Raw genomic sequence first — 27544 nt, forward strand, 5'->3', positions numbered from 1 at the left:
AATCCCAATGAGACACAGTTAAAGATGCAGATGTTTCTTGTTTGAGAAATCTTAAATTATCTGTGTGTTTTCAGAACACCCTCATAGTTCATGGCTTTTGGCTATTGGTGCGTATGTTTCCCTTAGATGGGAAAATGTTTAGTTCCTTAATTTTCTTGTAATCCATTGTTTCAACTATGATTATGTGACAATGTTTTCTTTTTTGTTTGTTTTCTGTTCATGTTATTCCAGCAGTATATAATTTCTGGAAAAAGAATGAAGGCTTTGACATGGAATACCACAATCAGTACATGTCGTATTAACATGATGAATCACATTTTGGTATCTGAGAACTATGACCATGGTCTAGGTTAGCTAAGGGAGTGACTATTAACCTTCCCCTCTGATTCCAAACTTTGTCTTTATATTTAAAAATAGCATGGTGAAAAAGAAGCTGATGACAGAAGCTGTGTCAAAGCCCAGCCACCAACTTCAGTACAGGTGGTGACCTTAGTGCAGAGAAATTCCATGTAAAGCCCTACTTTGCTGAACAGAGAGCACATCATGTGAAGACTCCAAGAGAAGTGCCTGGAAACAGAGGAGCAGAATCACAAATAAAAGCTATGCTGCAGTTGGGACAGAAGCCCCTGTACTGGGGATGATGCCTGTTAGTAGGACCATTTACCCTCTTTCCTATTTTGATGCCATTTTAACAATTACTCTGAAGAAGGTACTTCCCTTTCCTCACCAGGATACTGCCTTGCTCCCCAGGCAGCTATCACTTTTATTTGCCTCCCATTGGCCTCAGGAATCTATTAGTACAGAAGAGCTGCTTGAGAAGCTGAACAAACCTCCAAAACTTCTGTCCAACAGCAGCTGGAAGTATAGATGGCTCTTCAGACACTCCCTTTTTCTGCAGTCATCCCTTACAGTTTAGCTAGTTCCTGAACATCACAGTCTCTGTGTTGATTCCTGTAGTAATGTGTGGCTCTGATCCACTTCCTTATGTGAGCCCCATCTCCATTTGGGCAGGGCTTTCCCTTAGCTCCACAGCTCCTTTCTCTCACATGGCTCAGTACCAAAGGTATTGTTCAGGAGTGGGAAGGGAAGAAATCGTTCTTCCTGAGACTGTACAGGCACTTGTGAGTTACTGATATTCACCAAAGTTTTTTCTTTATCTGAAACACTTTATCTTAGTGTCTTTTGACTTCTGAAGTCCACAGAGGTGTGTTTGTGTCTGCTTGGCACGTTTTCATCCTGGCCTGAAGTAAATGCTCAGACTGGAGTCTGAAGTGGGAGAGCTGTAACTCATCTCTGCCTTCCCATGTTCTGTAAGCGCAAGCTGATGAGAAAAGCCTGGTATCATCTGAAAGACACTCTGTCAATTGTCAGCTTGGTAGGCTCTTACCTGAAAAGTTTCAGAGTGCCAGAAGTGAGATGCAGAGTAGAAACTATGCTGCAAGCCTACCTTTTAGTAGAACTGAGAAGTGCTTATTCCAGAGGACATAAGCTAATTACCAAAGTGAAAAAAAGGAGGAGCCTTATAAAACCAAAATTTCACACAAAACCTGGCCAGAACTCTTTGAAAGATTAGAATGAGAGAGAGAGAAAAAAAATGAGAGAGAGAGAATTTGAATATTTATAATTGTATCTATTGTAATAGGATCACTGCTATAGAATGATGTATGAACATTAATCCAGGAAGGGAACAGTTCTGGTTTTTTTCATGTATAATGCACAGTGTCCTAGGTAGGATCTACTTAGGTAGGACCTGATGAACACAGCAAGTGACCCCAGTGGAAGTACTGTGTATTCAGTGACAGAGGTCAGCAGTGCTGAAATCAGTACATCTTTCTGGGACTAGTAAAACAAAAACAAAAAAAAGGAGGTGCAGGGGATGAAGCAACACACCACCCTCCCCAAATCATGTCACAAAGTAGGAAAAGTGGGAAATGTAGAATAAGGAGGAACCTCAGTATCTCATGAAGCACTGGAGCCTGGCTACTGCTGAAGACAGATGCAGGCAGGGTGCACTCTTCGGGACATGTAGTTCTCATATATGTCTTGGCGTGTCCTTCTTGTGTACCCTGAGATAAACTGATGGCCAGATTTATGGTGAGGTGGGAATTGTTCTGTGCTTCCTAGGAACATATTAATTAGAGTTTTAGGTAACAAAAAACTGCTAATGCAGAAGTTCTTGGACACTCCTGGATGTCCTCAATCTTTTCAGATCTCTTCCATTGGCACTATACTGCTACAGCTTCTTGGAAGAGTTTTTTGCCTGTAAAATAATGAAAATGGAAATAAATGATATAAAGACCCCTTTGAACTGGGCCTCTATTGTATGGTTGTGTTGCTGGGGACTGGAGGTGATCGTGCTTCTGTAGAGAAATGCATGTCTACTTGAAATGTATTCATTTTGGCAATACTGAAACAAATGACTTGCATTTTTATTTGTGGTGAAGATTCCTCACACTTTCACTCCCACTTACTTCCCAGCATGTAAGTTACCTTATTTTCTTTTTTTTTCTTGTGGAGAATTGTAACCATGAACTCTTCTCAGAAGGATTACAAGACATGTGCTCACTATTACTGGTGCTGCAAAATACATTTAAAAAGAAAAAAACAACATTATTTTTTAAAAATATGAACATATACTTGATGACATTAAAATAAATGTTTTTCACCCAGGAACATTTGATATTATCCAGTCTATAGTATCAGGTAAACAAAACTTTATGCATTTATTTACATGTTTGTATAGCTGTTACCCCCAAAACCTAACCACCCTTTTATAAGTTCCTCTTCCAGTACAAGCTGTTAGCTTGTACTAGATAATGTCATACCACCTTGCTATTTTAGTGTGTTACTAGAGTAGTATTTATCTTCAGTGGAATTTTATGTCATGTGTTGATTTTTAAGGGATTGAGTTATGTATCCTCATTGCATACAATATCCCTTCCCAGAGCCTGTTGGCTTTTTTTGACTTACTGGGTTCTTCAGCTGCAGAACTGAACCAATCTTCTCTGGCTGTAGATTTTAAGATGAAACCTGTCTCTATGGATTTTCTGAGTCCAGAATAAAAACAGGCTGGATTCTTCCAAGTACTTTGGTAGCACTGAGCTTTTTGTCTACATGTAGGAAACGGCAAGCTTTTTCTCTCACTCTCTCTCCCCTCTTCCCCTGCTCCCTATCTACTTTGATGTCCTTGTGGGGACAGGGCTGTCCCTTTTCCAGAGGTGAAAGGAACAAAGCTAAGGTGGCAGGGGAGGTCCAAAGAGGCTCATTTTCTGTTTCTCTGTAGTTCCTACTCCATCAGAACCTCCTTCTTCACACTCCTTTCCTAGGACTGATGGATGTTTCTGCCAATGCCACAGTGCTAATGCCTGCCTTGCTTTAGCACCTACCCATGAAGAAGGTAATCTATGTCTCCTACTCCTCTCAGTTAGCCCTGAGGAAAGGAAAGTCATTCACGTAGCATCGCCCCACCCCTGGGAGGAGAGGTGAAGGTAGAGGCACAGCCTCGCTGTGTAGAGAAGAATGGCATCGGCCCAGGTGGGGAAATATAAAACTGCCTTCACAATACTATGTCACCATAGCAGGACTGGTGTCTAGCAATTTTAATTCTTTATCTGGCAAAATATGAAGTTTAATCTGTGATGTAGTTGTATTACAGGTATAGTTATCACCTGCTAGTAGACTCAAGGTGCTGTAAGGAGAGGAGCTAGAGTTCTGTCCTTTTATATTCTGGAGCAAGTATTACTTGTTAGAGGATGTGAAAAAAATTTCACCAGTGTAGTGCATTTGCTGAGAGTGGCTGATAGCAGGTACTTGGGGAGAGAATGTAGGGAACAAATAAAATGTAGAATAATTTTTCACCTGTATATTCTTCTTGCAATTAGTAGCTGAAGGATTGCACGGACCAGAGTTGCATCTAGATCACTGCTTTTAATAACCACTGATAGACACGCTAATGAATGACAGGGAAAATTGTTTTTTAATATACCTATACTGTTGGCTGCAACAGTCTCATCTTCAAATTTTATTCATTTTAGGGTAAGTTTTATGAGACATCGTGTCTCTGTGCTTGCTGTGGCAAGAAGTTCTGTCATATTCTGGAAGGAAAAAAGTACTACTTGTTATTTCTTACTTTAAATACCCACTCATGATACCCACCCTGCCTGATGTTCTCATGCAGGGGTGGAATGAACTGTTCCTTTCACAAAAGTACACATTTCTAATCATTCACTGTGCTGAGGATCAAGACATCAAATAAATTATACCCATATCTGCAGAATCACAACTAAAGTCTTTGTCCATCAGCTGCAATAATATAAAGTCATACTGCCTGACCTGGAATTGATTTATATCAATTTATTTTAATACCAAATTCTTTACTTTCTCTACGAGCCCTGTAGTGGGTACCACCATAATTTATATCACCTAAGTCCCAAATCTGTATATAATTCATTTCCTGTAGCATTCTCAGTTTCTCTTTGGTTCTATTTTGTGCATTTGTACATGAAAAGCCAGAATCTCCCCTGTGGTAAGTGAAATAAATTGCCTAAATATGGGCATCGAATGCCATTTCAGATACCCCAGGGTATCCATCTGGCCTCCAGCTGCTGCCTGGGAAAGGCACAGGTTCTCGGTCATATGCATATTCCGCATATCTGTGTGGATGTCTCCAGTAACTCAGGATATTTAAAACATTAGTAAGCATCTGTGTTTACAGAAACTGGATGCAATCCTGTTTTATTGTCCTAATCTTGAACTGAGACATTTAGGGTAAGCATAAAGAGAAGTCTTTTCAGATTCTGAATAGGTGTAAGACAATCATCATTTGTTATTTTAGTAACCACATTGCTCATTGTTTGAAAATGTCTGCTGTATGGAGATTGAGCAGATAATGGCTTCATTTATTACAAACCTTACATAGATTGATACAGTGTGTTTTCTTCCTCTGTCTGCCAGCCAAATGTTCACAAATTAACTTTTGTTAGTTCTGATTAGTTGTTTATAATTCTCTGTGTTTTTTTGTTTTTTTGTTTTTTGTTTTCCGCAAGTATTAAATGTTTTAACAGCTTGTATTTATTCTTTCCATTGATTCCATTTCAACCTTCTATGTCATTTGTCTCATGGAAATACTTATCAGTGACATATTTCTTATTTAATTTTACAAATGCATTCTTCTTCTCTGATAACTCTCACTACTGAAAGTTCAAATGGTTACTTTCCCTCTTTCTACTTTACTGAGAACAATTTAATTCATGTACATATCTGTAGTACTTTTTTGTTTTAACAGCTAATTAAAATGAAATGTTAATTAAAAAAAAATCTGAACCCCCAACTCTACCACTCGAAACTAATTGTATAAATTAATGAAATAAGGGTTGATCCTATAAATCCAAAGAGTCTTCCAGTAAAGCCAAATTCTAACAGATGGTGCATTCTGAAGTTTTTGATACACAACAGTTAACTGTATTACAGTGTACAATAAACTGCTTGAATTCCATTCACCTAAACATACCCTTGAATCCATGCTGACTGCATTAGGATTTATTACAGATAAAACAGCCTATGTGGAGCAGCTCAAAGGATGAAGATTTAGCTTAAGAAATTTTCATTTCAGTTTAAAAAATGAAATTAATATCAAGCCACTGAAATATGGTGAAATAACAGATTTGTATCTGGTATCAGGCTTTGTAATGAAATCAGCTCCACTACAGTTGGAATACACTGTAAATGGCCGTTGTAAGACTTATCAACACAACTACTTTTCTACACATTTGTCAAGGCACTGAAGTAGCAGTGCCTCATAATAAGTAAATTTTTATTAAAGGTTTTCATATAAGAAAAATCCAAGGCTGTTAATTTAATTTAATTTTTTTTTTTTTTTAAATAAGGCTCACCACTATTCTTAATTTAGGAACCATTACAGATTAATCACTTTAAAATGTAGTTGGCCACAACTGCGCATGAACTTGTGGTTTTCCAGTCATTCCACTTCTTTCCCACTACCTGAGATGTAAAGAGAACAACTTCACTGGAAGGCAGCTGGGCAAGTTTACTCCATAACCTCACAGGGAACTACGATTACAGTTTGCATTAGGAGCAGGGATATTTTAGATTCATGTGAAATGTAACTTGATAAGGTAGGCATATGCAGGATAAGGTAGTTGCTGAGCAGCATCTTAAGACTATCACGGTACATGTTTAAAGATTTCTTCAGAAGATTGTGAATTTTCAAGTTCAGTGCACAAAGGACCTGTCATAAAACAGTTGTTTATCAGAAAGAGTCCTCGCTGACATCAGTGTCAGGCATTAAGAATTCAAAAGGATCCATTCCATTCTTGATTCTGAATTAAAAACCTCATGCATTTTACTTTTTTCCTTCTCTAAATAACATTTCTGGGTAGTTTAAGCTTCATTTTGAAAGGCTTATAAACAGCTGAGGTCACAGACACATTGCTTCAGTAACGTTTAGCTAATGTGCTGGTTTAACACCCAGAGTTGTTTAATGCTGCTGGCTGTAAACTGGGAAGGAGGAGGGATAACTTCTTTCAGTACCGGATTATTACTTTATATCTACAATAAGTAAATGTGTCCTTAAGCTTAATAAAATGTAACATATTCTTTTATGCTGTGGATAGGGATTGTCTTCAAATGAATGGTAACAGAACTGTTCTACTTTCTATAGGGTTTATAGAAGATTATATATTCTAGTCTGATTTTGGAGTGATTTGAAGCAGGATCTATTTATCAGCCATTCAGTGTTTCAGAAAATCTAAGGGACCTGGTATGCGATACAGCAAAGAAGCTTTGAGGTGACCACATCAGACTTACAGTACATAGGGCTGTTAAAAGGATGCCCAACAGTAGACAAATGCTTATGTTTATGACTTGAAAAAGTCAGGACAGCAGTTCAGGTGCACAATTTAGTATTTCTTTGTCCGTATTTTGAACCACCTCATTGGACATAGCCACAGCTCTGCTGTCAGGACAATGTAATTCCTTTGTGCTGCGATGTCTTTGAAGCAGCAGAAGAATGGACGGAGCTCTGTCACTACATGTTTCTCTCTGTATCTTATCCCTTTTGTCCCTTTTGGTTAAGTAGTTCCTGTAAAGAAAAATGAACACTTTCATTCTATATGAACCATGAGACTGAACTGCTTGTCTTTCCTTTACAGACTGATGACATTAAATGAGCTGCATTTTCCTATTTTGTTTTACCTATTTAACTGCAAAAAAGTGGGATTTCAAAACAAACCTGAAAATCTTTTGAGCAATGTTTCATTGTGAAATTTGAAATTTTCCTTCCACTTACCAGTCTACAGTTATATATCAGGGAAAAAAAAAAAAGGCTTTCTAAAAGTATTCTGGAATTGCTCAGCAAAGAGGGACTTCAGAAACAGATCTCAAAATAAGTTAGTAACTCTGTTTATATATTAAAAAACCCAACAAACAAAAACCAAAAAAGGATTGGCACAAAGGAAGTATGAAGAAGATGAAGGCTTACACATGATTTTCCATAGTTAGCCAAGCTTATTATGTATTCTTGAAAATCTACCACGTACTTCTGTTTTAGGCATCCAGACTATATGAAAAATTCAGTTAAGATGGTGACAGATTGCATACAATTACCTGAGTCAATCATGGGTTAAAATTATGCATGGCAACATAACCACACAGAGGATAAAATGTGAAAAGGCCCAAAGGCACAGTTCCCTTACTGTTCTTTAACTACCTTGTAATAAATGCGGTTCCTGGGTGAGGATATCCAAGTTCATTCTCTAAGGTAAATACCACGTCCAAGAACTATTCAGTGTGGTTTCCCAAAATCTTTTTATCTAAGCTGGAATTTATTTAACCTGGGCTCACTACCTCAGGTCAGTGTTGTATTCTGTATTACTGTCTCTCCACAGTGTGTTGCATTTAGATTTAGCAGCTAGTCCTCGATGACTGTTAAGCGGAGCAATTAAACACTCAGTGTCTTAAACTAGAACTAAGATGCAGCTCCCTGTAATTGCAATGGTACAGTATAAGCATACGTGGCAGTATGGTACCAGATATGAAGAGTACTCAGTTCTGCATTTCTGGTTGTCAGAAAAAGAGGCACTTGTACAACTGAGTGGCATTTGTTACAGTGTTATATACTGAATATAGACATGCCTCCACCTGTGCTATTAGTTATGGTCAGCTATAGTGTTTCTCTACACGGTTTAATTCTCTGATCTCTGTACAGTGTTAACCATTTTTTCCAGGAAGTATTCACTTTAATTTGATGAACTATCAAACAAAGTATATTTTCTTAGAAAACCTTTTCATTTTGTGAACTATCCATTCCCAGATGAACTATTCATCCGGGTCATCCACCAGGGTATATTTTTCTTCAGATGAGATTAACGTTTTTTTAAGAACACTAATTAACCATTGGTGATTTGTTTATAGCCTTGAGACCTCTAGTTTCATTCTGTCCTTACACTTTCAAGGCTTCTGCTACCATCTTGCATTCATAATTTTGGGAACCCTTGGTAAAATCCCCAGTTTTTCTTCAAAAGTTTTTAAGCTTTTCTTTCTTGGTTATGTAGCTAATGTTTATTTGCACAATCCAGCCATGCATACCTCCTTGTTTTAGGTCCATCACATGTTTCTTTTCACAAAGCAACAATGAACTAAAAGACATATAAGTCATAAGACATAAGACATAGATGAAAATAAGGGTCTGCTACTGCTTGCTAACAGTATCTACTAGTTATGGCAGCATTGCTAGAACATAATCAACTTTACAGAAGGCACTGTGACTGTTATGGTACTTTCTAAATCTGCTGTTCAACAGAGGGATAGTGTGGTCTTCCCAGTGTATGGGAGTCTGAATCTTCTGTTACTTATTCAGCTTTTAACAAGCTTAATTTTATTAACTTGGCAAAGTTTGTTTTAACTTCTGCTATAGGAGAAAGATCTTGTTGGTCTCAGTTGGAGTGGCAGCTGAATTCAGCAGGGTGCTTTGTCCCTGTCGACTGAGGTGCACAGCGTGAGATGCTGTTATGCTCTAGCTGAGAACACCACTACATCAAAGAGAAAGATGGTTCTGGCCTGTACTATAGTCTGTCTCTTCGTACATGATTTTTCCAAAACCAGCAATAGATTATAAGCTCACACTGTTATTTCTGAGCATAAGAATGTCTGAAGTTCCCATTAGTCTTAAGGGATACAAAGGACATTTTGTATCTGTTGGTAAAAGATACCTGTTCTTTCCATGAGCTCTTCAAATGCTGCTGAGTGGAAAGATGAATTCCATCATTACTTGAGAGTAATATTTTGAAGGTTACCTACATACCTACATACCGGCAAGAGTTGAGTATGTGTTTATTAGGTGGAAGAAATTTATTGGATCAACCTGTTATTTGAGCACTGAAGAATAATTTCATTGCTTGAAAGATTGTAGACTGGTATTTTTCTTGCCCTTCATTCTGTCAAATGAATTGGGAGCAAAGCATGAAGAGCTTTCCAAAATTTTGTATTGAGTCTCTTGTGTCTTCATGGGGTCTTTAGTCTTTATCACACATAATTTTTTGATACTCCTCTTCCATGGTTGCTCACATCTAATTTTTGCAGCCAGACTTTTGCTGCCAGAACTGTGAAATTGGCACAGTAGTTAACGTGCCACTTGTCACTCTCAAAGCACTGTTTATTTCACTGGATATCAGTTTTGTATGAAAGCTGCTATACCAAACAAGAGAACAAAATACTTTGTGGGAGACAGACATACATACAAGAAGAAGTATTTATGCTGAAATTCTGGGGTATGTAGATTGTTGTTGCCACTTCTGCTGGCTAGCTTCTATTTGATATGTACCCAGAATTTCAGGCTTTTTGGCATTCTCTAGAAACCACTCACAGTGGACTTGGGGCCTCTAGGTTAATACTGTACCAATTTACTATGAGCTGAATATTCTCCCTTTCTAGGTTGTTCATACGTAGAAAGTGAAAGCATTGGGGCTGGATTTTGAGGTGGTTTGGGTTTTTTCCCCAGTAAAGGTAGATTTCATTCTCCAGTCACTGAAGTAGAACTTTAACATACTTAAATTTGTCTTCAGTGGACCTCAACTATAAATACGATTCATTTATATATATGAATTTGGGGGATGGGTGAGAATCATATTCTTTGTGTAGTTTTTGAAAAGTCTCTGTAGGAGTGCAGATCCTTGATCTCACCTTGAGGGAATTCATCAAAATGTGTTCTAATTTGGCTGGCCTGGTTGCCAAGGTAGACATGTAGTTTTCAATCTTTGAACATTTTGTTGATCGAAGTAAGAACAGAGTGTCAATTTATAACTTTTGACAGCTTCCGCAATGGACCTTTCTGTCAGGCAGTGTCATGTATAGAGGAGAGAGCAACAAGCACAGCTGTTATCCTTAATTTATTTTGATAAAACAGTTTTACACAGGTGGTCAGTGCTAGAAACTGATCACATTAACTGTGGCCAGATTTAGACACTTGCATCTCAAGGTCTTTTATGAGTGTTGGCTTCTGAGTTGATGATATTAATTTTATTTTCATACTTAACAGCAAAATTCTTTATCAAGTTCATTACAAGATTGCTATTTTGTGCCTACTGCACTGCGTTCACATCCTAAAGTGAAATCGTGCCCTTCTGCGAGTCAAAAGGAGCTTCTCCACCTCTGTTTTATCACAGAATTTCCTAATGTTCTGTAATAGACACACACACCAAAAAAACCCCAAACAACCAAACAAAAAGACTGCAAAAGATTATCTTTCTAAATTGTTTTAATTAACTTATAGATAAAGTAGTTTTTTGTGATGATGATAACGTATTTTCTCTTTGTGAGGTAGTTGCAGAAACACCAGACAGGTAGCAGTGTATTTCAAAAGTCAATGTTCTTTAATGATAGCAAAATGTAATGGTCAAATTGAACAGGAACATTATGCAGTATTGAGATATAACAGGCAGACTGGACAGGAGCATTAGGTTGTAAACACTGCAACAAACACAACTTATTTACCGGTTCAAGATGTCAGTTGGGGAACTATTACTACACAAACAATAATGAAATTTAAGCTTAGAATGATGACTCAAAATGCACGATCACTCACTGATAAGATGAGGCACTCAACACCAGAGAGTTTCCTTAGTCAGCATCCCAGTCTAAGGGGACAGCCTCCAACTGCAGACCTGCTGCTCTGAGGAAGACTGGCTCGAAAGGGTCTTCTGGCGGGTCGAACCAGGGCTCTTGGTCATAGATGGGCAGCAGTCTGGAAATTTGTCTTGACCAAGGCGTTGCATTGGCTGAGGGCCTTGTCTGTTGACCAAAGGGCCTTACCTTTCCTATCCCCTGACAGAAGTGTGTAGGGGATGGTGGTCACCAGCCGAGGTGTGTATGTGACCACCAGCCCAGGTGGATCAACCCCTAAACCGTGGCTTCTAGTTTTAACTCTTTCTTTTCAGCAGTTGAGATGTTTTGGTCTCTATCAGGGCAGGTGTACCTGCCACAGAGGTTTCTGGATTTATTACCGCACTAGCCTTGCATTACAAAGAACCGGCTCAATCTCTAATTAGTATTTTTCCTCCAAAATCTATTTTCTGGAAAGTTGCTTTAAAGGTATTTATCCTAATTGCTTTTTAATTTTTTTTCAGGGAGTGCTGGAACACCGGTTGTCTTCAATGAAAATGGAGATGCTCCTGGACGCTATGATATTTTTCAGTATCAAATCACCAACAAGAGTGCAGAATACAAAGTAATTGGTCAATGGACTAACCAACTTCATCTAAATGTAAGTACTAGTTTGATTATGATGCAGACATTGGAGAATACTCATTGAGTATTATATTATTTCAAAACATTTAAAAAATGCTGATGATTTATTCTGTCAGTTGGCAGAAGAGAGCTCTTCCATTCTCTTTGTGAGAAGATAGTAAAAGGTAGCACAACAACCTGAACAAAATTCTTTATATTTTAAAGTAGGTTGTGTATTTACCTGCTCCTTTAAATGATATTTTAGAATCATTATATATCCGATATTCCTCAGACTGATTATTAAGTTAGGTGGGGAAATAGGATCTCATCCCTCAAAAGAGGGTGTCAGACAAAATGATGGGTACATGTATATTGCCCAGGTATTTCAAATAATATAAGGGGATGGAAATGTATTTAGTAAAAGAGAAGTTTGGACTCTCTAACCACTTCTGATTTAGTTGAAACACAGGGATGGTGAACTACTGCAATAACAGTATTTCTTGAATATAAAGGGAGAATTTGGAGTTTTTCTATGTAGTTAACTAGGATTAATATAGTTCCATATTACTTAATAGCAGAAGAAGCAAAAGACACAACAACTTACCTATCCTTACGGGGTGTTTCTAATTGCTACCTTAATATGTTCTGCAAGTTTTGTGGTAGTTAAGCCCCACCTGTGCATGGAATTATATGTCCTTTGAAAATCACCATCCCAATAAGATTCAGAGAATATAATATGCAATATTTGTATGACAGCTAAGCATCAAGCCACAGCTGTAACTTGAGAAGTTCTTGAGTCCAAGGCACTTCTTTCTGTCAGAAGATGGCTCCATGCGAGAAGAGTTACAATCATGAGAAAAACAAAATGAAGTTAAACTGTTTCCTTGTTATCTGTGCAATATTTAAAGGGCTTACTTGTTGAGGTATGTTAGCCATTTGGGTAGCTCTGCAAACGTGAAATATCCAGTGTTGTTTTGCTAAGGGCTGATGAGAAGGGCAACAGTGTGAATTGATGATTAGATTCACCAAAGGGAGTTTATGCAGTTACTTTAATCAAACCACAAAAAGCAGGTTTCAAACATCTCTGGTTTTCCATGTGAGAGGTTCCTGAAGAAGAGTAACAAAGACAGTGTAGTAAATATTTACAAATGATTCTCCTGTTGAGACTACTTTGCAATAATTATCTGAGTGCTACCCGCAGCAACACATATGATAGCTCCCCATTTTCAGCCATAGCTGTTAAACCACTTTACCATATCTACCATTTAATATCTATAACTACTTGGCAAGGACTCATTTATTTAATTCTTCTGCCCAAGTAGAAAAAACCCTACCAACAGAAACTGTGTGTAGCAGACTGTGTGGCAGTGTTATCTCCCTCCACTAACCTGATATCTGTCTGTGAAAGGGAAGAAAAGAAAAAAATGGTTAAACAATTTTAAAGTTTAATACTAAGTAGTAATTTCTGGAAAACACTAGAGTTAGACCCTTATCATAACTATTATGGCATATGTTCCAGTTCTTTATAATTGCTACAGTTTTCTGAAAAGTTAGTGTTTGTTAGGCGAGCTGAAAAACTGCTAACACACATTTTGCACAAATGTTAGTATTAACATAGCAGTTACATAGTAGTAGCTAAAAGCTACCTTAGAATTTGCTTCAATTTTAACGTCATTCCAGTCTGCCTTTTCCTATCCCCCCCTAGACTGCTAAATTTTTCATTAAGCCTGTAGCTTTTCAGTCCCATTATTTCTGTCTGATGTATGTCTACTCCAGGGAGTTCTCTGAAATATGATTAGACTGGCTGCTACCCAGACCACACCATGCTAACCACATTGACCACAAAGCTAACAGGAAAGGATTTATCTAAGGACACCTCTTGTTAAGTCTCATTAAGAATGGATGTGTTAGGATGTTCCTTGCTTCTCTTTTTTCATCTGTTTCTTTTTTTCACCTCCACGAGCTCACGCGCTGGATGCAACTGGTTGTCCACATTTGCGGGCGAGCTCTGTCTAGCGTGTGGAGTTGTGGAGAAGTGAAAAGGCTGGCACACTGCACCACAGAGGGTGTTTCTTCTCCCAGCCTCCTGCCTTGGCCCTGCTCTCGTCCCACGGCCCCCTGCTCTGCTGCACAGCCCGTGCTCGCACGGACCAGGGTGCGCGCAGGCGCACAGGGCTCAGTCCCCTCGTGCACGGTGCGACGGGACTGATTCAGCAAGATGTTTCTCTCCCTACCTCTCACTCCTGTTTCTCAACTTACTCATCTTTATCTAAAGCCAGGAAGATTTCTAAAGGGATGACTGGGATTTATTTCTTAAAGATTGTCAGGGCTTGAGATGCTGGGTGTTTGTCTCCATCGGCATCTGCAGGCGCTGGTACGCTAACAGTGAAGAAGGAAGTCATGATAGGGGTGATACAGTTCATTTCCATCTGTTTCTATATTCACTAAACTTACATGGCACGTGTCGATAGTAGTTATGCTACATGATGATCTGCAGTGGCAAAGCTGTTGCCTCCTCTCACTAGGCAGAATGTACTTAAACCGAGTAATCTTTGTGAATGATTGTCAATACTCCAAATCATCATATTGCAAATTAGGTAGTGCCTTTGATTGCCAATGAATCAGAGGGAACACAGTGGATGCTTTCATTGGATTTGGTGAAAACATCTATATTTATTGAAGGCAAAGCAGTATTAAGATGGCAGAGCACTTTTTACCCTGCTGTTCTATGAAGGAGATGCTTTTAAAATACAATACTTTTCCCACTGTTTCCTTCTTTGTCCTGCAGTTTCCTCTTAATGAAGACACGTGTAACTATGATTTTTAATGATCCTGTCTGCTAGATATCCTTTATAGACACTTCTACTCCTGTTTTTACAGTTACTTCTTTTTCAAATTGTGTGGTAACATGTCGTAGCTATGATGTATTCATGATTGTGTTCATGTATACAGCTGGTATTGTGCTTTTATTCATGTATTTCTTTTCCATGACAGAAAAATAAATCATGAAAGTACCAGGTTTGTAGTACAGTTCAACCTTTGGAACAATTAATATAACTAAGATTAGAACACACCTTGTATCTAGATAACTGAATCAAAAGGTTTCTTTTTTTCTTTCTGATTTTCTTTTTAAAATTATTTTTCTCCACTTCCTTTTTGTTTTCCTTTTCCTTATGATGCTCTTTGATATTTTCTCTATCAGGTTTTGGCTGCAGGTCTCTGTTGTGTGGGCTATGGCTCCTCACCCAGTGGCCAGCCCTGGTCCTGTCCCTGACCCCGACCCTCAGGATTCAGGATTCCTCTGCTGATGCCTCTGGTTCCTCAAAGTTCTCACTGCCTCTGCAGGGTCCTTGTGGTCAAAGTTCCTTTCCTGGTGCAGTGCTGGCTTTCACTTTGGGCAGAAAGTGCTGACTCTGGCTAGATAAAGACTCTGTATCATGCTCCCTAAGGGGCTTTTTGTCAGCAGGCTTCACCAGCTGCAGAGACCCTCCTAGCTGCAATGCTGGTTTCTCCCTGTAGTCCTCAGTAATTAATGCTCTTCTTTAGGCAGACTGACCTTTCAGTTTTCCTCTGAAGCAGCCCTAGCTTCCAGATACAAGAACTTCACGATTACTGATCAGTACTACTCTTCCAATTCTTACAAAACAAACACATGCATGACAATGCTGAGAGATCCAGTATAAAAGTTAAATTAAAAAAGAGTCAGAATCTTAAAAATTTTAAATTTTTGTGTGATTCTTCGGTTTGAATAAGGTATCTCAATCTTTGACAGATGCAAGGAAACTCTGGAAGCAGATGTTTAGAAACATCAAACTATAGTCTCAAAGAACCTGATTGCTTTTTGTACTATTATCACTTTACGTGATTCTGACAATGTAGATTTACACCGCTTTTAAAGTCCTTTTACTCTCTAAGGCTGCCTGACTTTCAATAATCTTAATGTACTGGAAATAACTAGACCCTAAAAATTTTTAGTGTCACTGAAAGAAAAAATAAATGCCTTAGAACTTCTGATCATTGACTACACATTAACTGTGAGGGTTTTCTGTTGTTTGCTTTCTTCATTTTCTTTTCTTTATCAGTTGAAGAAGGTAACATTTTTCAGGAAACTCTGATAGTTAAAATGCTTTCTTCCAAAAATATTCTGGTTTTCATAATGAATAAAAATCCAGGAAAAGGTAGCTGTTTCTGCAAAAGTTATGTTTTATTCACATTGCAACAGTATTTTGCATACGATGTCTCATGTAAAAGTTCCCTACAAATGTGTGGGTTTAGCAAATTTGAGCTCTCAACCATGCAGTCTCTGTAGGAGGAAAGTTGTTAAAAACAAGTTTGCTTCTGCTGGCACTTATGATTTGAAATCAACTTCCTTTTGTGATTAATAATGAATTCCCTCTTAGAAACTGTGTTCTGTATTGCATGTGTTGTAATAAGGGCTAGATCAAGATGTTGACTGATGGCTTGTGGCAGTAAACGGAAATAGTCCCAGTCCTAAATTTTTAATAACAACTTTCTCAGTTCCCTTTCCTTAGGAACCCATTCAGTTTGTTCTGCTTAATTTCTGAGGGACTTTTTTCCCCTCTTTAAAAATGTTCTATTTTAAAACCTAAATGCCAGTTGGAAAAAGAAAAGTTGAAATGTTTACAAATTTTAAAATCTAATATTTTGACTTTTTAAAAAAATCCTTTTTAATATAGTTTAAAGCATTGTCAGTTTTCATTTCAAGCTTATGCATTGTTTTGGTCTACCAAAATCTGTGTTTAAAGATCCTAATCTGAAAAAATATGTAGATCCAAATCCATATTCTTCCAAGTTAGTAATTTTGATTGATGGGACTTCAGGCAGACACAATTATTGGTGCTTTCAGAATCAGGTATTTAGCTGATGCAGTTAAAAAGCTTAAGTGGATATCCATTTATGTGATATTATTCCTTAAGAAAAAAACAAAGCATATCAAAACACTATATCTTTCAAGTGAAAACAGTGAAATTTTTAAGACAGAATTCACTTGTGTTTGTTTTATTTTGTTTTGTTTTGTTTTTTCACCACAGCACAACAGTTCTGTTGCAAGGCAAGAGAAATTTTACAATAACAGATTTTTAACATTCTCTTAGAAATAATAGGATGCATAAGCTTTCAGATTTATGGAGTGTATGCACAGAGGATATAAATGACTCAGGGGCATCCATTTTTCTGTAATGGTCTTGATTTATGACTAAGAAAACCATAAATTAAAATTACACTGATGTGATGAACTATCAGAGAGACAGCCATAATCATCATCAGCCCTAAGCACAGTGTTTGGTGAACTAGTAAAAATTGGGAACTCCTCATTGACAATGAGCTTCCCTTCAGGCAGCCATATCACAAAAAAAGATTTGAATCAGTATTTGATTTCTCTTCTTTTCTAGGACTCTTGTAAATTATGTATCTAATCCTGAAGGAAACTATCAACACTGACATTAGTGAATTCTTTTTGGAAGTAACAGATTCAAAATGCATTAGTTCCCTTTCTTGTGACATGGTAAAAGAAAATGATTCAAGAAGCTTCTGATGTTTTCTCTAACTGCAGCAAATAAGTTTCAAGCTTTGCTGTAGGCCACTATATTTCATTAAAGAAGCCAGAGAGCCTCTTTTTTCCTGTGGTAGCTATTATATAATTGATAGATGTTTTCGAATTGCTGAACCTAAGCCCTGTGTTTAACAAAAGAACACACTACAGTGAAATATGCAACAGGAGCACTTAGTGCTGTATATGATTATATCTATAAACAAAATATGACAATCATACTGCCTGCAGGGTGCTCTTCTGCCGATATGTAATAGGGCAGTAGAGTTCAAACTTACACTCCGTCCATGTTATCTGCCTGAAAATTGTTGATGCTGGGCTAAAAATAAAACTCAATGAGACAGGAAAAAATGTTTTAGGTTCTTCTATTATTCTTCTCAAAATTATATTGTTGTCTTCCTTCATTCTACACAGGGCTGAAAGTAGAGAGAGACTATTATGGTTTTTAGAAGGCTACATAGGTTTTACAAAGCTAGTCCTGATCTTAGCACTGGTCAATAAGTATGACTCAGGATTTATTCTTCTTTACTGTCAGTCTGAGGTCAATATGAGACTTGTAGTCACTAAGGACCAATGCTAGACTGAAAAAGTCAGTCAGCAGTAGGCTACAGTGAATGAAAATTGTAGACAAGCCAATAAAATACACAAAACATGGAATAAAATTGGGATTTTATGATTTTGAAAGATTACAGATTGTATTATTCTTTAAAAAATTACTTTGGGATGGGAGAGAAATAAGCTGAATACAGATGTTGAAAAAGCATTAAATGGTTTTAAGACGTGCCTGTAGTAGAACAGATGCTATTTCAGACATGACTGAAAATCAAAACAGAACTTGGATTCAAAAGCCAATGACCTTATAGGAACCCAAGAAGAATGTCAACTTGTCTTCCTTTTAAAGATTTTTACTTTGGTGGTCCTAATAGTCTTTTTTTTTTCCTCAATGAAACAGACTTCTTGACTGATTCTCTAGAGAAAAAAAGAAAATGGAAAAAAGAGAGCTGCTAAGAAAATATCCTGAACTTGGATAACCATTTGTTCTTCATTAGAATGATACCAGATTGCCAATGAAACAGCCTCTGCTTGAGAGTTAGGATGAATAGGGATTTTTTCCCACCTTGTCAGGGTGAGTGAAAGTCAGGTTTCTCAAATGAAGCATGGGGTTGCAGTTGCACGCTTGGCTGTGAATTTTCCACAAGATTCTTGAGTGGATGGTAGATATTTTATAGTTTTTTGTTATCATCTTTTGTAAGAAGTGTTATGATTAGACTGAACTGTTCTTTAAATAGCGATAACTAACAGGACCATAGAGTATTCTTGTTTTTTCAAAAAACCAGAAAGGAGGCCTTGCTATGCATGACAAATAAAATAAATCACTTGTGTTTTAAAATATTCTTTTCTCTTTCACAATAAAAACAACCGTGTGGTGATAGACCAATGAAAAATCAGGAGCTTTTATACATGTTCCTGGAGTGTTCCACATTCATGTATGGGACTTCAGAGCAGGGTTAGCGGCTCCCTGGTACCAGCTAATGTTGTGACTTTTAGCATAGACAAACAGCTACTGGACGTAGCAGGTAGCTTGGATTATGCATGGTTGGCAGCAAGTCTGCAGTGAATTGGTTTGTGAGGTACCAGTGTGAAACATGGAGTATCACCATGTTTTGTCCCCAGTCTCCTCCATCTTTCTCCTCTCCCCCACATAAATTTATGTATGTATTATAATTTGAAGATTGAGCTGCCCTTTAAACCTAGAAGCAAAATGTTCATGCTTAAAAGCAACAATGGTAGATGAAATTACTTTAATTATTGTTCATTTGTGTTACATAATGGAAGTCTACTAGTAAATTAAAAATCATTAAATGGGAAACAAAAGAGACATTCAGTGGTTATGATATGATGAAAGAGAATAACCAGCAGTTAGCAGAACATTACTGTATGATTATTTTTTCTGTTTGCTTTGCTGCAATTTCTCTTCATCTTGCAGCAGTATTAATTTCATTTCTTTAGGATAGTCATCTAATATTTATCGAGGATTTTTCATGCTGATAAATCCCCAAACACTTTTTTTAAAGTTATTTAAACACAGGGAGTGAATTATTTTCCACATTTCCAAAATGGTATCACTGGTTTTAGTGGTGATATTGTGATAGTACAGCTTAAGGCAGGGAATAAAGAATGCATAGCTAATCTCATTATTAACTTCAGCTCACAGTAAACAGATTTAGTGTTGAGTGGGACAATAGGATGTGCTGGGAATGACTGGATCAAATAGCGAGGATTGCAGTAATGTTTCCAGTAACTCCACAAATTGAAACGAAACCTCCTTTATGGAAAGCATAGGCATAAAGCTGAGCAATGTCTTTGGAATGGTTAACTGAGATTTGCATTGCCAGAGGCCATTGCAGCAAGGAACTCTCAGAGTTGTGATGTAATCCATCTGTTCTCTTCCCTGGTGCTATGACCTCTTAGCAGAACTGTGACTTCACTTGGAAAAGTAGAGTAGCTGGAGAGAGTCCAGCTGCAAGCAGTGATAATGATCAGCCATCTAAAAGTATGCCTGTAGGGAAAGGTTGAGCAAACTAGGATTGTTTAGTCTGGAGAAGACTGAATTGAGGGGAGTTACATTAATCTCTTTCAATACGTAAAAGATTATTCAGAAAAAGAACAAACTGTTAGTCATAGTTAATTTGGCTATTAGGAGAGGTAGTGGACTTGAATTACAGTGAGAGAGATTTAACCCAGACATGCTGGAAGATTCTAATGATAAGGATAATTAAGTACTGGGCTGCATTGCCTGGGAGGCTGGGCAGTCTCCAGTGCTATGGGCTGGTTGGAGCAGGTGAGCAGTACAGATTGATTTTGCAGAGTTGAATCAGAGGTGGGGCCAGGGGAGTACTCCCAAGATCTCCTTCAGCCATCATTTCTTAAGTTTTCTGGCTTTTCTTTGTTTGTCTTGTTTGATTTGCTGGTAGGTAGATTTCCTGTATGCCTTAAGCAAATGCTGGGAGGGATACAAGCAACTGGACTCCTACACTCTAAGTTTCACGAGTGAGTGCAAGACTGTGTATGTATCTAGCAAGAGCTCTAGAAGAACGCCATGACAGATTTATTAGTTTATAATTTTGGTTACTTATTTAGGATCTTCTTTTGTTTCAGGTTCTGCATCACATTAGTAGGTAAGGACAACTTTTCTATGAATACTTGGAGAACTTTCCATTCACATATAGGACTCCAGATTGGACTTTTTTTACATGAGAGCTGCTTAATACTTCCCAAACTGATTTATGTTGCTTTATGTCTATGTGGAAAACAGTTTACTATTGTGACAGTGGTGATTTCTTTTACTTAGACCTTCTTTCTCTACCATTTTTCAGAGAAGCATTTTCCCTGTAACCAAAAGCAATACAGCAGTTCTGCCCATAAAAATATTTAAATGCATCATTAATTATTCAAGAAGTAGGAAAAGTACAATCATCAGCATTTCTTATTTACTTTATTCCTATAAATAAAAAAAATTGGTTTCTTAAATAGGTATTCTGTAAAACCACAAAAGGCAGTCTAAAGAATTTAGCTGTCATGAGAATACATTGAAATTTTTCTATTTACTTGGCCTAGTTACAATCTTAGTTTTTTTCTTTGTGCTCAAAATCTTTAGTACCTGAAATCTGCCCTAGCACTATAGAAGACAGCAAAAGGGATCTCAAGAGACTATTTAGCCCTTGCATAAAGTTAGCATCTTCTATACTTATGTTACTCCAAGCATGAAGACTTTACAGCCTCTGAAGGCATTCTCTTTCATTTTTAACTACCCTTATCACTCTGAAGTGTCTTATAAATACCTGACTTTACTCTTCATTGCTGTAATTTAAGCCCGTTATTTCTTATTTTATTCAGTATACACCAAGCACATCCTCATCTTTTTCATGTGTTCGAAGACTGTTGTTTCACCCCCTAGGCTGTGTTATTTCTTCAGGCTATACAACCTGAATTTGTTCAATTTAGTCACATAGATCATGTTTTCTAGACATACTTTTGATCTTTGCTGATTTCCTCTGGACTTCCCGTTTGATCCCCCTTCAAACTGAAACCCAGAGATCCAGCCTTCACAAAGTGCTCTGGCTGAACTCTCAGTACAGGAGAAACATCATTTCATGTATTCATGAGTGCAGAGTAGAGGGGAAAGATTATTTTCTCTGTCTGTGTTTCTCAGGATGGCATTTGCCCCTTTTGCAACAGTATGACATTGGTTCAACGTATTATAATCCACTAGAGCCCTGCGATCTCTTTCTTCTGAAGAGCTGCTCTCTCTTTGTCCTTCCTGACCCATCATGTGCTACCTGTTAGTTGTCTCTGTTAAACTGCATGCTCCTTTTTTTGAGACTCTCTGCAGTATCATTTGGAATAAGTGTCCTGACCTTCAGCATAGCTTCAACCTTTTCCAGTGTTATTGCCCAAATTTGATCACCATATACTCTATTTTATCATCCAAACTGCATTGAGTGCTTATTACAAGTATTGAATAATAGCAGACTAAGTATAGACCTTTCCAGGCCCCACCCTGTACCATCTTCCATCCTGACAGTGAATCAATGGCAAATTTTATCTTCCCACAGCTTTCTGATATAATTTGCACCTAGCCCTTAGGGGCTAGATCTGTTTCAATAGGTTGCTTATGACTGAGAGTGTAATTTGAGATGGTGTCAAAAATCTTTCTAATGTTGAGATAAATGACACCTAGCTGCTTGCCTCTCATCTGCGATGCCTGTTACCCTCTCACTGAAGGAAATGTGACAGCTCATTGTTGACAGATCCCTTTTGGCTGTTATTTGTCTTGTTTGTTTTCTCTGTGTTTTTGAAATGTGTGTGTTTATGTCTTTCAGGATTTTTCTGAGAATTCAAGTTAAACTGAATGTTTGATAATTCCCTGGCTTCTGCTTTTCCCCTCTTTTCTGAGCATAAGCACTAGGTTTCCCATCTGCAAGTTCTCCATACTTTGCCATAAAGTCTCAAGAGCTTTCTGTCTTCCAAGTCAGTTCTTTAAGTATTGTAGAATAAATTTCAATATGTTCAGTCCATATGAAAACCCCTGTCTTCCTGAAGTACTCTCATTTTGAATGTGTTCATCTTTCTTTCCTTAGTAACAAGGATTTTTTTTTCCTTTTTTTCTGACTAAATGTGCTGTGTGGCATTTTCTCTAGCTTAAGCTTCTTCCACATGCTTGTTTTGTGCCTGCCAGATCACTCTCTCCGCTGAATTTTCAATTTAATTATTGACTCTTCATTCTAAGCAGCAGTATAGACTTGGCAGAGATTGCTCTTCCCCTGCTGCTGAAAATCTCATATAAAACACAGTCTGTTTTCTGACAGTTCTGAACCAGCTTAGACTTTCAGACTTTTTATATGTGATTTTCTTACCTGGCTGGAACTGTGTTTAAAGGGCCAATGTGATTTTCTTTTGTTTATGTAGTGCTGAAAATTCAAAATTATTATAATGGAAAGATCTGCCTGTTCACTAAGAGGAGGTTGCGAAGAAGATATGAGCTATTATAATGGAAAACCACCTTACAGTAATGTCAAAACATATGTCTCAGTGTTTAGGATTTTGCAGTGCTTCAGAATAGAATATACTACACATATTAACTGCTTTTTTTCCTAAAAACAGGTTGGACAAATATGTCAGGAACGGTTTAGGTATAGTGCCTCTTTTCTTGAGACAAGGAAATAAACTTGATCCCTACATTTCAACTGAGCTTGTCTGTTCCTCTGTCACAGTCAATTAAGGCACAAGGTTGCTGAGGAGAGGGCAACTTTGCTCAAAATTCCAAGTGCTTCACTTTGCTGAAACACTGTTTAGAAAGCAGGAAGCACAGGATCACAAGATATTCCAGTTCTGTTTTCTGTTACTCTTTGAGAGGTCTGTGATGAAGTTATTGCCTTTGTGCTTTCCGTCTTGCTGCCGCTTACGCTTGGATGGAAAGCTCAAGAGATGGATGCAAAATTCCCCTGCTCTCTTCTTTCAGTTCCCTCATTAAAAACCTTTTTGCTACAATTTCCTTATAAAGCATCTATTTGGAGGTATGCTATGGCTGCTGACTATCATGCTGACCAGTGTTGCCTTACTGTATTTAGGATGTCCTTTTCTGTATTATGCTGATACTTTGCTCTCCTTTATCTTATGGTTTGACTGTGAATTCTTTAGGATCGAGACCATAATTTTTTCTTGCAGATTTGTATATCCCTTAGTGCAATTGAAGTCTTGGTCTGTGAGCAGTGTGGGAATAAAAAGAATATATTATTTGTGTATTGGTATTATTTTGTAGGAAAGGTTGTGCAGGTTGGAATTTAGAGGCATCCATTCTTCAGTTTCATATGCACAGCATCTTTTGTACTGATCAAGAAATGCAAAATAGATTAAACTATTTAGAAATAATGAGCCAGGATTAAAACTAAAACAAACCCATCAATATCTTTTTTTTCATACTGAACTAAGGCTTTTTCTGATTGGCTAATTTCTAGTTTTAAAATAATGAAGTATTAAAGATAACAAAAAGGGTGACAGGTCATCTTCTTAAGTAATGTGAGTATGTGTATGGGTCATGACCTTGTTAGCATAACTCTACTGAAGTTAGTGGACTGATCTAAATCTGCTGAAGGTCTAGCCCAGTACATTTTTTTGCAGGGCATCATGAAGGTGTTTGGGGCCAGCAGCTTCTTGTTTTGATAAAGAAACACATCTTTAAACCAATAGAATGATTAAAAGCATGTAATGGTGACTATTTTTTCATTAAACAATGGGGTTTATTAAATGAATTAGTCTTCAAATTAAAGAAAAAAATCTAAATAAAATTCCATCAAAGTCAAATGGCAGCTGTGCTTAACCCCTTGTGTTTCTTCTGGTTACTCTGAGCTGTGAAGTGGGCGAGAGTCTGAGCACCATTGGGAACAAAAGGCATCTGACACAGATTGGAGGGAAATATAGTAGCTATGGAGCACCGGACTTAGGACAGGCCAACTCGAAGTTTAACTTAGGTAACTGTAAATAAAACAACAGATTTGGGAGGGAGCATGTTTGTTATGGCTATTAAAAGCTTCATCAATGTGGTGGGTTGACCCTGGTTGGATGCCAGGTGCCCACCAAAGCCGCTCTATCACTCCCCCTCCTCAGCTGGGGGGGGGAGAAAATATAACAAAAGGCTCGTGGGTCAAGATAAGGACAGTTTAATACAGTGATAGCAAAGGTCGTGCGCGTGAAAGCAAAGAAAAAAAACAAATGATGTTATTCTCTACTTCCCATCAGCAGGTGATGTCTAGCCACTTCTCGGGAAGCAGGGCTTCAGTACGCGTAGTGGTTGCTCCGGAAGACAAAATGCCCCCCCTCTGTCTCCCTTTACTTAGCTTTTATATCTGAGCTGACGTCATATGGTATGGAATATCTGTTTGGTTAGTTTAGGTCAGCTGTCCTGATTGTGTCCCCTCCCAAGATCTTGCCCTGCCCCAGCCTGCCATTGAGGGGGGGGCAAAAATGTTGGAGAGACAGCCTTGATGCTGTGCCAGCACTGCTCAGCAGTAGCCAAAACACTGGTGTGCTATCAACACCTTTCTAGCTACTGATGCAGAGCACAGCACTATGAGGGCTGCTATGGGGAGAATTAACTCCATCTCAGCCAGACCCAATACAATCAAGAAATGCAACTAGTCCATTAAATTAGTGATCATATGGACCTTGGGCAGAACTGAGAAACGGCACAATGAAAGTGATGTTAAAAAACCTTTTGCTGGAACTAGGCTCCTTTTCTTTTCTCAAAGCACTAAATTTTTTTAAGTGTGCTTGCAGGCTATTTCTGCATGATCAACTGCAGGAAGAAAAATGTACTCCCAAGCCTTGTGGTTCAAATGGCCTTAGTACTAGAGCTGGTCAAAACCTATCACTTGACAAAAAGGGGCAATGGTGGAAGGTTTCCTCTCAAAACAGCATTTTCAAAAAAAAATCGAAATCTGACAAGTTTGGGTTTTTTTAATTTGAGTTTTTTTCAACATGCTTAATTATAAGCAAAGTTATGGCACAGTCTGCTTTTGGTAGTGTATGATGACTTCAATCCTTGTGTGTACATCAGAAGTTATATATATAAAAAAGCTCATTAAAACCTCTCCCAGTGCATGTCAGGTGCATGTAAGGGCAGTGAGGACCTCTAGGTAAGTATATGTGATAGAGATTGTCAATGTGAAAATGCTCTGCATAAAGAATAACTTTGGAAACCTGATTTGCAGTCTGATCCATTGATAGTAATTACATATTTTTAAAATATAGACAATAGACCATGCAAGGCACTTCCAAAAAATCTGAAGTCTGCTGATGTCATCTTGAATAGGATATTTCTGTGTCATAAAACTCTTAGGGAAATAATTGTGGTGGGGCTTTTTTGTTTGTTTGGATTTTGGGGGGGTTTTTTTGGTTCTTTGGCCTCATTTGTAAATAAAAAGACTATCTCCAGGAACAGTTGCCTAAAAATTAATTGTGATTCATGTTTCTAAGAAAGAAAAAAAAAATCTTGCTTATATTGAAGTGCCTACTAGATTGCTGTAAAATTCCATCTGATAGTTATACAGTGTAGTAACAGTGGCTGTTTACTTGATGGCCTGCTAATCACTGCACTTTGTGCTAGTCTACTCCCCAAAGCCTCTGAAAATGTTGTTTTCCAGGTATTCCATGCAGATTAGTAAATTTGGTGTTTGGCAAATTGAAGAAGGGAATATATTGCAGTTCCTCCTACCCTTGTACCAAGAGTCTGTTAGGGTAAGCACTTCTGTAGCCCATCAGTACCAATCAAACCACAGGTAGAGAAAAGTGAAAGTAAAAAAAAAGTAGAATAAACAGGTCCCAAACCACTCAAAGGCTAGCATTTTAAGACTGGGGTTTAAAGTCTGTATAGCACTAATAAACAGTCTCTGTAGATTATGATACAGTGGTACAATTATTCCCTGTTTTAAGGTTTCCATGGTATGCTCCTCTATATAAGTATTCAGCAGTCGTGAATTTTATGACTTAACTAGCGAGGCTAGTTTCTTTGAGGTAAAATTACAGTCTCAGCACACTAAATAACATACTTCTATTGATAAAGCAAGGCTAGTATTTAACCTTTTCTGTTTATGAGTATAAGAAGCTTTATATTTGTTTACACCGCTCTTTTCTGTTTGTGTGTATTACCTCAGAGCATCCTTCCCTTCAGCTGTTTTGCCCTAGCTGAGAATGACTTGTTAATATGACCAGAACATTAAAAGTACATTGTCTTAGCTTTAGTAATTCCAGAGATTGACAATATTGTAGTTCTGAGAAACTGGAGATGACAAGAAAGATTTTGACATGCTGAGGAAGCACAGAATTGTTATGATGTTTCTGGTATTAATTCTTTGAAAAAAATATTGCTCAGTTTTAAAAGTAAAAATTGTTTTAATCAAGCTTCCTAAAATATAAGTACTTGATGGGCAAAAAACCTTCTAGACCTGAGAGATGGAGATCAGTTATATCGCTACTTAAACTTCTTAGTCCCATTTTAAACTTAAGTGTTTCCACTGCTCCTGCCTGCATGACAGCTTCCCTCCAGCCAATTGCAAAGTTGAGATTCAAGCAGGTTAAATAATTTGCCTAAGGTCACTGAGAAAGTCACACTGTATCAGAGCCGTATAGGCTAACTCTAAGCTTAGAGACCAAAGTTGTTTAACTGTTCTGTAGCACTGCTTTCAAATAATATAATTATCACCTTCCTTCCTGTAGTCTAGGTCATTTTAAATCATACGTGCATATATATAATTATACATACATGCATGTAAATAGGTATTAAAATTTAAATGACAGTAAATTTAACTGGCTTTGTTTTTCCTTTAGGGAAGCTGTGAGATAGAGATGGTAAGTGGTGTGCCTAGGAGGAACTTTGGGCAGGTGGATTCACAGTTAGGAGAAATCAGCTTCCATCTGAGTTGTAACAACAACCTGTGCTTCTGTTCCTAAAGAAAAAGAGAATGAACCATTTTCCTTGTAGTATTTCAGACTGGTCCTTTAATGGTCATTGCATCTGATCAAGCTTCTCAGACTCCTCTTCAAACTGATACTCAACTGCATTAATTTTCAACCAGTATGTGGTAAAACCAAAGATATGATCCCATGTTCTTTGCAAACCTCTAGGAATGTCTATGCCTAAAATTCCAGAAAATGACATCTCAGTTGTTAGGAAAACAT

At 37.7% G+C, this 27544-nt stretch overlaps 1 protein-coding gene across 1 annotated transcript in view; it reads left to right on the forward strand.

Annotated features, from left to right (window-relative positions):
• GRM8 (glutamate metabotropic receptor 8) overlaps positions 1–27544 on the forward strand; it is a 349904-nt gene that overhangs the window by 265925 nt on the left and 56435 nt on the right. The window contains exon 7 of the mRNA XM_075024972.1: positions 11640–11776. Coding sequence (XP_074881073.1) covers positions 11640–11776 — 137 coding nt within the window. The remainder of the gene's footprint in view (positions 1–11639; positions 11777–27544) is intronic.

This window comes from Buteo buteo, chromosome 4 (genome assembly GCF_964188355.1).
Source record: "Buteo buteo chromosome 4, bButBut1.hap1.1, whole genome shotgun sequence".
NCBI classification, from domain to species: Eukaryota; Metazoa; Chordata; class Aves; order Accipitriformes; family Accipitridae; genus Buteo; species Buteo buteo.